This window comes from Channa argus, chromosome 9 (genome assembly GCF_033026475.1).
Source record: "Channa argus isolate prfri chromosome 9, Channa argus male v1.0, whole genome shotgun sequence".
Taxonomy (NCBI): Eukaryota; Metazoa; Chordata; class Actinopteri; order Anabantiformes; family Channidae; genus Channa; species Channa argus.
In genome coordinates this window covers 4,275,387-4,290,145 of record NC_090205.1, presented here as the reverse complement: position 1 = coordinate 4,290,145, position 14,759 = coordinate 4,275,387, and the positions used below count along the sequence as shown (strand labels likewise).

The 14,759-nt window shown below is 42.0% G+C and overlaps 1 protein-coding gene across 2 annotated transcripts in view; it reads left to right on the top strand.

Annotated features, from left to right (window-relative positions):
• plcl1 (phospholipase C like 1) overlaps positions 1-12,317 on the top strand; it is a 64,625-nt gene extending 52,308 nt beyond the window's left edge. The window contains exons 8-12 of one of the 2 annotated variants that reach the window (XM_067515560.1): positions 772-1,134; positions 4,801-5,004; positions 6,418-6,493; positions 7,027-7,136; positions 7,579-12,317. In XM_067515560.1, the coding sequence (XP_067371661.1) occupies positions 772-1,134; positions 4,801-5,004; positions 6,418-6,493; positions 7,027-7,136; positions 7,579-7,785 (960 nt within the window). In that variant the 3' untranslated portion in view covers positions 7,786-12,317. The remainder of the gene's footprint in view (positions 1-771; positions 1,135-4,800; positions 5,005-6,417; positions 6,494-7,026; positions 7,137-7,578) is intronic. The other variant, XM_067515561.1, reaches the window with a different exon arrangement.
• Positions 12,318-14,759: the final 2,442 nt, after the last annotated feature.

Genomic DNA, 14,759 nt, shown 5'->3' with positions numbered 1-14,759 from the left:
TTCCTCTGCCCAAACTAAATATGTAGACACACGCTCCCAGTTTAATTTGCACTCCCATTTACTATTTGAGTGTGTGTGCGTGCGCGTGTGTGCGTGCGCATGTGCAGGGCTTTATGGCTTAATAGGGCCAGGGGAAGGTAAAGTGCTCTGAAGACGCGACCTGAAATGTAGTACTTCAACTGACCTTTTCTTCTGTGCCGCCGTGCATTTGTACCATGTTGCTAACATTAATGCTGTGCATGCACAGGTCCATGAGCGACACTTAATAACAGGAAATGGTGTAAGAACTTTCTAGGCTGAACACTGGGACTAATTTATGATATATTCCTGTTGTGCAAAGTTAATGAAATGCATCGTTTGCTCGTAAAAAGAGCTAATTGAAATGAGCAGATGAACAGACGTATTGATGTGTTTCAACGCTGTCTGAGCATCGGCGCCTTTTAAACCGTTCAGGTTTGGCCATTCTAGTGAAAATAAACAGATCATCTGTGGAATGTGATGCTGCCTGCGATACGCAGGTTCCAGAACAGAGTCCGAGCTGACCCCCCGTCCACCACAACCAGGTGGTATTAATGGTGTAGCTGCTCGGTGTCGAAAACATGAACTTGAAAGTGATTCGTCTTTAGCATGTTTGAGTTGATTGTTTTATCAGCAGATGGAGACCAGCTGGTGGCTGTAATGGGAGAGTCCATTACCAGTATAATATACAGAACGACATACACAGAACAGCATGGATGCATTTTTACTACATTGTTCATATCTTGTTTGCAGGTAAACATGCCAGAGCTGGCCTTACTGCGCTTCGTGGTCTTAGACGACGACTATATTGGAGACGATTTCATTGGCCAGTACAGCGTGGCCTTTGAGTGCCTTCAGCCTGGATACCGTAACGTGCCCCTGCTGGGCTTGACGGGAGACCCCCTACCACACACCAGTCTGTTTGTCCACGTGGCGGTCACCAACCGGCGGGGAGGTGGCAAGGCCCAGCGTCGGGGTCTGTCTGTGAGGAGGGTAGGTAGACGAGGACGGGAGTACGTCACGCTGAGGCACACTGGCATCAAAGTGGTGGATGAGACTTTCAAACCAGCGAGCGGGCCGCTCAAGGAGGCTACAGACCTGCGGGAGGATGCTCAGGTGAGAGGGGAAATAGGTCAGTCAGGTGCCCACGTGAACTTCATAAAGGGTTGTGTCGCTGTACATTCCTAAAGCCCCCACAGTGGAACAGATGGGGGACCAAATCTGCAAGCCTTGTTCTTTGCAAAGTGTAATCAGTGCGGTTTAAAAAAAACTAATACACAGTTTCTGCAGTCTCATTTAATCAAATCAAGTGCCTATTTTAGAAAATCTCTTTAGTATAAAATTCCCTGAACAAGGCAGTGGAAGGAAAATAACAAAAAGAGGGAGTTTTGTAGTAGAAATGCTGCAGCTTTGCCCCCAGAGAGACCGATTGTGTAATGTTGAAGAGATAAACACCAAATTAAACCACCTGAAAATTGTTGACTTGAAAAATTGTGAACTTATCCTCTAATAAACCTACTTTAGTTTGATTGCATGTGTACATGGATTAAATACCTAAATAATTTTGCCTCCTGTCACTTTGGCATTTGAGCTACATTTGAGAGAAATAAAAGGGAAACTGTTTGCAGTGAGGATTTTGGATTATCCAGACTAACCAGGACATTGTTCCTGGAAAGAGATTGTATCATCTCTGAAATCTCATATCTCTAAACCAGGGCACCAAAGCTTTTCTCACTCGCTGTCCGAGGACACGAGTGGGAACATTGTATTTTTATTTTTTACATTTTCTGAACCCTCTGCTAAAACCTTCAAGGTTTGCCAAAGCAAAACACATCCTCCAGCACGTTGGGTTTAATTGGCTTATGTGGCAAAACCCCTGCAGGGCAGGTTAAATGAAAGGCTAACAGCTGAGTCACAGCAGATTAGGTGTCACTCAGCTTTTGTATTTTTAGGCTGTGGCGATAAGATGTCTGGTTATGAGGCTGAATCGGAGCAGCTCACATGGCAGCGCTGAAATCAGACTCTACCTGAGACTTTGCAGGGCGAATGAGAGAGTGGAGGACAGGCAGTGACGGAAGAACAACAAGAAAAAGAAGTAGAAGAAGAGGTGGAGGGAGATTATGAAGCATGTATAAACACCAGTAAAAATAGAAGCTGGGAGCGCAGCACCCACCAGCGTATTGCTCCGTGCAAACGTCTGTGGGTGTGTGACGCGAATAGAATCCTGTTTTGTGGAATGTGCTCGTTTACATATAGAAATATACACCATGTAGCCAGATGTGTGCAGGTACCTCGGCCCCTTTTTCGTTAAAACATCACAGTGCCTCTCCTAATCTGGATGGATTATAAGACAATGGGCCCCTGGGGCAAAAAGGCCCCATCCTGTCTACACAAGATTCACTTATTAAAGGAGGAGGTTGTTTGATGTTTAACCTTTTGTCTTTTTTTTTGTCCCTATGCTTGTTTTGCATCAACAATATGTTTATTGGAGTTTTGCGTGTCTTCTAGTTATAGTTTGTCTCCTTATAGACACTCTCTGCCTCTTGTAGTTATTTTGAGCTCCCTTATTGGGGGTTTTTGTGCTTGTTTTGCTGCTCTTTTTTCTGTTTCTTTTAATGATCCGTGCCCGCTCCCCACATAGCTATAAAGAAATAGTCTCCCTGTTTTTGTGGTGAAGACTTTGTCTCACCTGAACAGAGTCCTGAACTCAGCCGCGGCCTTTGCTACACCATTGGCTTCAACTGGAGAAAATGGTTATTTTAAAAAGCCAATTTTAGGTTTTAAATGAGGTATAGTACTTTGTACTTCATCAACATGTACTGAGCACATGTGTGCTGTCTCTGCCTGATGCCTGGCACTCTGACCGCTGTTCATCTCGAACAAGACGTAGCACACAACTCCCTGTCAGATTACAAAGTTTGAAACTGACAGCTGTTTCCTCTGTTTCCAAACAAGCTAGAGCTGACATGAGCTGCAAAATGAATCCACTCAGCGCCATCCAGAACTTCTTCTCCCTGCTCTGCTACGATCTGCTGCTCACCACCACGCTCTGCACAGCCTGTTGTGTGATGTCATCATTAAATTGCAATAAATAGCAAAATAAATAGAAATAGGCTGAGGCTGGCTTAACCAAGAAAGAAATACAATGAAATAAAATATAAAAAAGTTATAGATTTAATTGTAATTAAATGTAGCTCTAATTTGCAGACATTGAGGGATCTATCAAAAATCAATTTCAAATAATGGCAAGAAGGTAAATAAGCATATTTCCCAAATGCTAAATGCTACATACTGTAGCTATAATTTTTTGTACCCCTCTTATTTTTTCAAATAATGGTGTTAAAACTGTCCTACTAAAAGTATGAACAATTAATCATCTGCACTTTTCTTGAGCTTTACAGTGAGTTTCAGCTCATTGCTTGGTGTCCAAGCCACAACTTTGACATTTTGGTTCACTTGAGTTTCTCTCTTTGCTCATTGTTTTTCAGTCATAGCAGAGAAAAAAGCTCTAAAAATGTTGCTACTGCTTCAGTTCTAAACAGCAACACAGTTAAAGAGTAGCTGGTGAACAGAGAGGACCAGCTAAAAGTCCAAATATGCTCCCCAGGAGGTGGAGACCAAAAACTGAGCTAAAACAGGCAACACAACTCCAAACGAGTGATAATGTTGCACTTTAACTGTTTAAAATATCCTCTAATGCCCATGGTTTTGTATTAATATCCAACAACCATGGATGTAATATTTGGGTGTGCATTCGTTTGGCCATGCAGTGTAGATGTCTAGGTTAAATGTTAGTGGTCGATGTAGCCCATGATGCAGAAATCCTTTCAACAAAGCCATAAAATGCGGCTGCACCTTTTGCAACAATGGTCGAATAAATAACCTTCTCATTCCAAACTGTGTAGCGAAATCACCTCATGTATCACCCAACCCTAGAACAATCCCTCCCTCCCAGACAGCCACTGTTAGACATCCTCCCACACACACTCGGTCCTGCACAGAAACACTATTTGCTCATTCACAAACAGCTTTTTAATCTGCCTGATTCGGTCTCATTGTCCTTTCTTTTTGTCCGACATGAACTCTGTCCTTCTCTCGGTCTCTGTCTCTCTGCCACGAGTCCAGCTGTGGGCTCATCTGCCACAGTCAGTGATTATTCATCATGCCTCTATTGCTGAATGTTCACGAACACACACACACAAACACACACACACAGGTGGGGTGTGATAATCACTAGTCCAGTTGAGGCTTTGCCAGGTGGCAAATAGCATTCAGCTAAACAGCAGATGTTTTGTATTCTAGTTCTTGAATGTGCAGGAATCCATTTTCTTCCTTCATTATGAAGTGATGAACACTGGTATTTTGGCAGATTAACACATCTCTTATTTTGTGCTCCGGTTAAATGTTGCAGTTGTACATCGTCACCCACCTGTAAAGCAGCCACACTGTAAATGCTTTGACTTTCCTGGTCCAGATTTATGCCATATTGTCTTCTTTTTTGCCAAATGTGCTTAAGCCAAGGCTGATTTTGCTGGATTAAAAGTGGGAATGTCTGCCATATTGATTTAATTCACAAGAGAGAGAGAGCAGATGACTGTGGAAAAGAGGGGAAGTGTGTGTGTGTGTGCGTGCCTGTGCGTGTGTGCGTTTGTGTGTGTAGATGTCTATGGGGTGTGTTGCCCTTCTTGACCTTTCCCAGCTTAGTTTTACAGCCGGAGCTCCACGTCCAATCTAATGCTATTTTTCAATTTCGTCTTCTCTCTCCCCCTCTGCCGTTTACAGAGCACCACCGCCAGTTTCAAAGAGCAGTGTGGGCTCCCCACAGTGGCCAAACTGAAGCAGTGCATCCAGAGCCTGGCCACCAGGCTGCAGAGCCCTGAGGGCACTCTCGGGGCCACCATGGTGCTGAAGGAGGGCTACCCGTGTCTGGAGCCCCTGGTCAACCTTTCAGAGCCGACACGCAAACTGCTCACGGCTTACGACACGGTCAGTTGGACTGAAGATGACCCTCATTTTTTATGTCTCTGAAGTCAACTCATTGCTACCCTCTCTTAAGAAATGCAAATGTATTCACTCTTGTCTCGTGCTTATGACTAATTGAAGAGAATACTTCCATCTGAAAGTTTTAGGAGCCCATTTTTTTTTAGGACCCCCACTGTTAAGTAATTGTGGTGAATTGGGGGATGATACATTAAAAATATCTCAACCAAGTTTGAGTTTTTAAAATATTTTTAGTTTTGTTTTTGGGACAGCAACAGATGTCTACACCACAGGTGAACAAGCTAATCCAGGCTGCAGACTTATGGACTTCTGAGTAGAGACAATTCATTGGTGGGTTTAGTGCCTGCATCGAAAAGATGATTCAATAAGAGAAGCCATAAGCAGCACTTACATATAAATACATGAAGTTATCCGGGGGTCCCTCCTGGACAGTTCTACCGTCCATATCAGGGTCAGGGTCACACAAACCTTTCACACCTATGATTTACTCCCCTTAACAAAGTGGACAAAACTGTAGGAAACCCACACAAGGACAGGGACAACATGCAAACTTCATCCAGAAAAGCCATGATTGGCCAGACACACGCACAACTCCACCACCGCACTGCTCCCACTTTAGCTTTACGTCAAGTACAGTAAAGAAGAAGCTGCAGAACTTACTGATGCAATGCAAATATCTGTGTCTGAATTCACAGGAGTCTTCTGCTAACATGCGTTGTGAAGAATATTTCTCAAAAAAATGATGTGAATGTTTCTCCCACTGCTATTTGCTTAGTTTACATACATGAGAAGGTTTTTCAAACTTTTAACTTCACTGAATATGCACACACACACACACACACACACTGTCTTAAGGCCTTCAACATGCACTCTGAGTTGACATGCATGCATGAAAACCCACGCTCCACACAAACACACTGCCAGCTGCGTCTCCTCCTACCTGCCTCAGCGCTCAGCCATTACACCTACACACACCCTGGCGAAGAGGGTGCTGCTTTTTTTTCCCCCCGCTTTAACTGTCACTTTGTGTTTATGCGCCTCAGTGAAGGTGATGATGTTTCAGTGTAAAACCCAGCAGGTCAGTGGCAAAAAGTCAGCGTTTGTGTGATCTCTAGTTGCACATCACATCTTCATTGTTTGTGGGCACAAGCACACAAGGCCATTCTTCTCGCTCTGCTGCCCTGAAGCCAGTATTCTCTCTTTTTCCTTCCTTCTTCTATTTCATTCCACAGATTTAAAACAAACTCTGTGCTTTTGTGTTGGTTACTTAAAATGTAAGTTCAGGGGGGCAATGTTATGTTGTGCCGCCGTGGCATAGCGGGTTCTGTGGGTCTGAACACTGTTTGATGTCCAGTGATCTGTGTGAGTGCAACACAAACCTTTTCCCTCATTGTGCAGATGATCGTCGCCCAGAAACATCTGATTGAGAATGCAGATGCTGTTCAGGAGAGGATCGCCCAGGTGCAGAGAGATGGTAAAGCATGACACCCTGTGAGAAATGGACTAATGGCTGGGAGTAGTTTGGATGAGCGCTCATTAAATGGATGATAGCAGTGCAAAATGCCTAAAATGAGCAAATCTGACAGGAACATCAAGCAGCTAAACTTAATGAGGGTTAGATACAGCTGTTCACAATACATGTGCACTTCTGTCTGTTTGTGTTTTCTAAGCAGCTTTAGGTCTAATGCACAGTTCGATAGCTGCAGTGAGCTTTTTACTAGAACACAAAGCTGTCTACGTAGCCAAATTGGTGTATTTTTAGTATCACTGCCTTAGATAACACCTGACCTTTAACCGACAATGTAAATGTCATGAGGGACGGCATTTGCTTTTGCATAAATAAGTAAACATCCCCATTAAGACATGATGTTCTCCCCCATGACATTTTTGTGTTAATCCCTAACATCAAGTAATTCGCTTATGCATGATAGTTTATTTTACCTAAGTCTGAATTGTTTCACACTCGCTCCTCTTAACTGATGCACAGCTGCTGTTTGGGTTTTGCAGGCATGGCGTTTCATGAGGATCTTACTCGGCATGGGGAGAAGGAGGGATTAAAGGGACGCAAGCTAAGCAAAGCAGTGGAGAGTTTCACCTGGAACATCACTGTCCTCAAGGTAAAAAAAAGCTTTGAAAAAATATTGAATTTAATGTGTCACAGATTTACTAAAACATAAAGACAAGACCTTGCAAACTTAGGAAAAACCCAACATATTCTGCTTGACAGGCACTAGGCGATAGTGGCCAGGGAAAAATCTCTGTAACGGAGGAAACCTGAGCCAGCTTTAAGCCAAGTGTTAAACTTAGCCCTCAAAGTAGAGACAGGGCTGTGTTCTCATAGCAAGCTGGTTCCGCAGGAGAAGAGCTTGATAGGTAAAGGCTTTGCCTCCAGTTCTGAATGAATATTGCACTCACAAATGTCAGGTTGCCAGAAGTTGTCGTTGCCCTGCTCCGATATCCTGGCTAAAAACAGGTCATCAGCAAAGTTCCCACCTTCTCCTTAAATTTTATTGCAGTGTGCAAACGAATGATACCCATGTGTCTCCCTGTGTGCTGCAGGGTCAGAGCGATCTGTTACGGGGAGCTAAGATGGATTCCCTCGACGCACTGAGGCAGCTGGCTCTGGCCTGTGAAGCTTGTGGACTTACCCCCTCCTCCTCTTCCTCCAACTCCTCATCCTCCACGTTCTCCACAGCCGAGCTGCACTACTCCTCCCACCCCCTCTGTGGCCGTCGAAGCAGCACACATGGCAATGGGCGCATCTGAGACCCCGCCTCCTCTCCTGGGTCCAAGCACGCTGCTGACGATGAAAAAGGGAAGGGAAGGAGTAATTACTGAACATAACTGTGATATAAGAGCGAGAAAGGCAGGGAAAAAGGAAGAGTCTCAGTGTAACAAGCACCAGAGGAGATAGAAAAGTCTCTTCCTGGCAGAGTGTATCCCTTTATAAAAGTGTCTAGTTTAGTCTAGACCAGAGCCTTATTGTGAGTTTGTCACTGAAGGCCCAGCCTGCAGAGAGGTGTTTTATGAATCTTGTAACTTCACAGTGGCTGAAAAAGCAAGGAAGAAGACTCCAAGCCGGTCCTTTAACGTTTCGACAGCTCCAGAATACGTTTCTAAGAGAAACACATGTGACTCAACATTGTAGCTCAGCAGGTTCAGTGAGGAAATCATAGACACCTGAACAGTTCGTGACACCAGGGCTGCTGTTTACGGTTCTGTTTGGGTTTCATTTCAGAGCTAAAGAACGCAGAGCTGATGGAACAAACTAATAATCTGCCTCAGCATTTTAGTTTTCCCCTCGGGCAGATACCAAGACCTGGGTGTGTGTGCAGCATTGCTAATGGAGAAAAGCAAAGTGTGGAACAGTGTAAAAGACGGATGGACTGAATGTGACCCACAAAACACAGAGAAAAAAAACAAGAGATGATAACAAAACAAGTACATTCCAGTAGTCTTAGTATAATACTACTTTATTTTTAAACTTACAAAGGTTTTATGGTAATTGTACTCTAAGTTTAAAGTATAACCATAGATACTTCAGTTGAACTGTTGCTGTAGCGTGATGTACAGAGCAGACAAAGGTTTTACCTACATACATCAGGCCTTAGGGTAAATAAGTCAGCATCCACATGATCATACCAGACTGAACACAACACCTTCTGAACGGTCTGTAGACTTTAAACTTGAAAAACTTGGCAGCTGTTCTGTTAAGGTCAGATGTCTCAAAATGGGTCAAAATTTCCGAATTAATAAAAATTTATAATAATCAGAGGCAAAAATAAAGGAGCTTATCTAAAATATGAGCAGGTATTAATGAGGTTTGGGAGTTTGAAGAAGTGGAAATATTTTGTCTAATTTATCTGATCGGGGGGGGGGGGGGGGGGAGTAGTAGTATTACTGCTGTAGTACACGTGTGGATATTATACAGTAACTTCCTCACTATATTGATGTGTGGGAGTATTAAATGCTCTGATTCTACTTGTGTGTATGTGTGAGTGTGTGTTGTGTGCAGGATGAAGATCTTTGTGCAGCGTGAATTACACTGTTGATGTAGCAATAAAAATAGAGGCAAGTTACACGAAAGTCAGAGAGGCTGTTTAACTCACTGTATATTAACTGAAGGATTGAAAAACAGTCTAACTTTTTAACCAAGAGATATTTATGATGATATATGTATGAAAAAACTAACTGGTGTCCAGCAGGTGCTATTGATCAAGGCTCATAGTTGTGCGTTTCTTTAGGCCTCGAAGTGAAACCTTGTGTTTTGTCTTACCGCAGGGAAACACACGTTACATCTTATATATGTTTTTTATTTCATAGTTCTGCGTTGAAACCAAACTAATGACTAAGCTTAATCAGATTAGAAATACCTCCCTGAATATTCTCTGGTGAACAAAATTGTCATGGCTGTCATGTCTCTTTGGAAAATGCCAAAGATGCATTATCGCCCAGCTTAAACAAAGCAGTTTGGTACATTTTCTGGAAATGAACATTTAACTTTTTTCACACAAGGCAGGTGCGATTGAAAAGGTTCACTGATGTCTATAATCTAACTTGCTGCAGCTGACGATGTGTGAGCTTGAACAAAGCGAGTGGAGCAAAGTAAGGGAACTTTCTTACCAGAAGACGTTTTGAATGTTTATCCTGCCCTTTTAGGGAGGCAGGAACACAGACCTGTAGGGGATGAGCTCACCGGCCGATCAACCCAGCTGGTAGCATTTTGCAGGATGTAATGAGAAACACGGAAACGCTCGTTTCTCTCCTCTGAAGTGCATGTGCAGGGCTACTGAAAGGCATCCCATATTTTTATACACTGTTGTGTTGCCTTTTGTTTATCCACACGTTCCTTTTCTTGGATTTGATACCAGTAATGTTTTTCAAAGCTCCGCTTTTGTCATCATCCTGTTACTTCTCTGGAGGCTCCATGTGACAGAGGTGACGTACTAAGTCACAGGAGGAGGTTCACCTAATGACATTTCCGTGTCAGTGTTCTTTATTTGTGTGTGTGTGTGAGACAGAGAGACAGAAGGCTTTTAATAGCAGACATACTGTGTACTGCAGAGACAGAAAATGTAGAGGAATATAAGAAGAAGTGGCTGATGTTGGCCTCGCATTTGGTCAGATTTGTTGTTGAATGGTTGCACCTGCAGAGCCTCATAATTGGCTGTGAGCAATAGACAGGGTGACAGCTCCTGCTGTTTTGGTCTATTAATAACATTCTGACTCACAGGAGGCCTTGGGATATGTGTGTGTGTGTGTGTGTTTATGTATGCTGGTGTGCTTAGATCTGTCATGATATTTTGGTGCCCTAATTCCTGGCCGAGTGGTGGAAACTGCTTCCCCTGCTTACACAGTCATTGCCAAACTACTTTGCCACAATTCCTCTGCAGATTGCAGCTTCCTGAGCTGTTCGGAGGGGCACCCCTGCCCCCGAGAGACGTGGTTTCAAAGCCTCACGGGAGACGTCCTCTTTTAGAGATCCGCTTACCTGCAGAGAGGATGTCTCTGCATCAATGATGCATCAGCTCCAGCATTACTTAACACAGTATTAGATGTCTGTGTTCCAGTTTACATGCCTGCTGACATGGGGAATACAAATGGATCATAGGTGATGGGTGATGGGTGATGGGATTTACTTTACCTGGAGGTCTCCGGCTTCACCTTTGTAGGTGAGCACGCGGGGCAGAAGGGTCAGCTTTCACTAATCTGATTAGGTCATCGGGCACACAGTGTAACTACAAAGAGGATCTATGGTAGACTGGTGACAGACAAAGGCAACAAGTAGTAACAGAGAAAAATGGCAGTTTGTTTCCAACCTTTGCAACCAGTCACTAATTTGTAGCTGAATGATCAAAAGAAGGAGCGTAGCTGTGTTTTTTTGGATGATTTAACCCATTTACTTCAAATCATTTGCTGTATACTTGATAAAAGTAAATACTGTATTTAATGTGCTATACATGTTCTGGGCAGCTGTTCGTGTCAGGATGAGAGTTGGTCGATGCAGGATTTGCTGAACCTCCTGCTCGGGTTTATTTTTGTCAGCGAGTCACAATATGATATTAAGACGAGGCTAATGAATCTGCAGAACAATTCTCTTTTTAAAGCCTTTCTAGCTACTCTAACTGTGCATGGTTTTGCTTTTTAATTCATTGTCTGGGTTTGACTTTCAGACATCAGAGCTCATCAATGCGACGCTGTCAAGTAACCGACCGTGCCCGAGCTTCTTATCAGCTCATGGTTACCTCACTGCAGCAGATTTCTTTTTTCTCCAAATGAGTCCAGGCTTCCTGTTCCATTAGCTCACAATAATAAGTAAGTTCCGTAAAAATAATGCAAAGCGTGATGAATCACCTGTCAAAAGCAAAGAAAACAGTCAGCAGTGAGGCAAAGCATGCATGGTGGTGTAGTGAATGAAATGAACTTGCAGAAACACCAGTATGATCCTTAAAACAAAAGCAGGGTTGTAGGGAAAAAGCTCCATTCCTCTGACCTGTCACTTTTTCACAACACTTGACCTGATATGTTCATTTTGCAGTATTGATAAATGAGCGTTTACCTCTTAAAAGCACTGCACTCAGACGCTCCCTACAGTGCTTTACTAGCATCTTTCGTATAATGCATCTCATTTTTAACCTCATGCTGCACCCTGAACCCTGAAGTGTGGACTTAACTGCTTTGCTTTATGCCCTTTAAAGTGCAACAGGTCTATGCTCACTGCAGTTACGTCTTAAGCTTTTGAGTTTGAAGGATGAGAGCAGTAGACTGAACCATGCTTATGAACGGGGCCCTGCATTGAGGTGCATTGTACTTTTGTTACCCATGTGTCTTAACCTAGAGCTAGTTCTCTCCGTACTCCTCAGTGTGTGATGCTACCCGTCTTTACAAACCAGTGCTCAGATAGCGCTTTACATTCAGTTGTTTATATCTGCCATAGTGATGTGAACAAAGTTGTGTAAAACAATTGGAAGTGTGTAAAGGTATTTTAGGTTTGATCTTCCCGTGGCATCTGCAGTGTCTGTGTTGGCCTGTGTCTACACAGCTGACCTTTAATCCAGTGTTGTTCCATCAACTGTTCGTACAGTCACTGTATGTTTTTGTAAAAAAAAAAAAAAAAATCCAGAAGAAGAGAAATATTTATTGAAGTGTGTTTTAAAAAAACATAAATATAATAAATTAAATGGACCATGCTTTTATTTTGAAAAGCTACCGTGTTTTTTTTTTCTATCTGACAAGTAATCCGCATATAACAACAGTATGTATCCCAGACTAAATAAAGTTACCTTTTCCTGACCAAACCCTTGTGTTGTCTCTGATTTTTCTTACATGACTCTCTGCTCATTACAGTGCTGGTATTTTTTTTTTTTTCTGTATATACATTTATCTAAAAGCATATACTATTTCCAAAAAAAAGGTCTTACATTTTTTTCATTTTGGCCAGCTAATTGCTGTTTTGATATCATATGTTTTTAACTAGAATTTTATTTTATGCTTCTGAGTGGTTTGTGAATTTCATGCAAAAAAAATATTAAGCCAACATGTATTTTGTATTAGGATGAGTAACTTGTAATATAGTATTAAGGAAATGCACTTGAGTAGGTCTATTTGCCTCTGAAATGTAGTAAAGTCAAAGTATGAAATAGCAGACTTGAGTATAAATATCTAAAAATTGTACTCTTACATACTTAAGGACAATATAGTATTTATTAAATAATAATTTGCAGTAATTGGCAATTTCTATCTTGTTACTAGTAATTAATAATTCTGCATATTTTTTCCAACTGTTAGTCGTGTATAACTCATCTTTGGTCTGAAGAAGAACTACAGCCAGTTGCTGTATAGCTTCAAAATAGCTACAGAGTGATGTTTTTCCACAGAAACGATCTTTGGCTGAACACACGTTCGCCTGTTCCAAATGCGGAACAGGTGAACAGGCCGTTTCTTTTTAGTTGGTATGAGGAGTTAAACCCACTTTTTGTAACCTGCTGCCGGTAACAATTGTTATTTTACCGTAGAAATCCTTGATTTTAGAAGAGCGAGAAAAAATGCGCCGTAAACTTCAGAAAGTAACGTGCGTCGGAGCTTCATCCGGGAATTCTGCCGCGCGGGAAGCTGGGACTCGAAGAGGAACCAGGAGTTGATGAGCAGCTGGAGGATTCACTGTGCTTTAAACAAATGACAGGGATAGTTAAAATTATTTCGCTGGGAAACAAAGGGAAAGCTAAAAGTCGAGGTAGAGAAATCAAAGCTTTTCGATTTAATGAATCAATGTGAAGCAAATGTTTTAAATGGTTCAGTGTATGAAGCATTTGAAACAGTTAAAATGGCGGCATCTGCCGGTAAATATTTGGTATTACGTGTGAATGCGCGGAATAAGTGATAAAACAGTCATAATAGCAGAAGTTGTAATGCTACCATTGTTTGTTATTTTGTTCAATCAAGGCTGTATTAAACAAAATAGATCACTTTTAAATAGACTGCATCTCTGAATGAGCAAATCTGATGTTCAAATGTAGCGCAAGACCTTTCTGCTGCCCGTGTAACGTAACGAGGCGCGAGGGGCCACGTGATTTGAGCGAGCCATCGAAACATCTTGTCGCGATACTTCTTCAAAAGCTCGATTCTTGTTTCACTAGTGTACACCAGGTTAGTCAAAGCTATTAAAAATAACTAACTAAATAAATAAAACCCCAGGGAAATAGACCTAAAATTACCTAATTTCACATTAACCACTACTTGATATTTGGCTAACTTGTGTTTTTTCACTCTGGTAACATTATAGTGTGATTGTTTAATTGCTAATTTTAGCACAACTTTGTGTCTTTATCCCTGCTATTAGACTGTATATTTAAATCTGTAAGCTTGGAGAGGACACCACTCACCTAAGCCAACTTTTTAAACAGGAATACATAGCAATCGGTTTTTCAAATAAAAGACCGTTTAAAAACCCCATTAACTAATAATGATCACAGCCTACTGAACTACAGTTCACTATTTTTGAATATCAAGCTCACAAACATTTACAGAGGTGTTTCATCACGTTGGCTTGTTGTCAGTATTTTCAAATATTATAACGGGTCTTCACTTCGACTGTTAAAACTTTGCAAGATTTGTTCAATAAGAAGTAATTTATCGCTCGAGTTTGAACATTCTTGAACAATTGAAGATTTCGTTCTGTGTAAAACCATATTGGTGTGATTTTAGGTGAGACGTGGCCCTGTTCAGACAGAAAGCAGAGAACAGAGGAGCATTGTCCAGGCAGATGGACTATGAAGTTACCGCTTAAAATTTGAGGTAAGTTGTTTTTCGTCTATTTAAACTGTCCTATCGAACAGGTTAAGGTTTACGTTAACGTTAGTTGCTTCCAACGTCTCTTATTCCCTGTGAGAGCTTCCCATGATCCCTTCCCCACACAAATCGGCATTTCTGTCTTCAACATATTTGGGAACAGGCTCCCAGTCTCAGTCAGAGAAAGGGCAAAGGCACTGGACCTGTTCATTTTTATGCAGATGTTTGGGTAGATGATAAAAGTTTTAAATTGCTTTTTAAGGAGCAGTTGGTTTATTTGAACTACGAGGACAGTGATTCAGAGGTTCCCTGCTAACAAGTAAAGCATCTCAGCTTTTACATTAGATGAGAGTGATATCCCTGAGGTATTGTGATCTTTCCAACCCAGTGCTGGTGGTTGTTTGATTTGTCACCTGCACATCTGCTTGTGTCCAACACCTAAAGCCCATTTC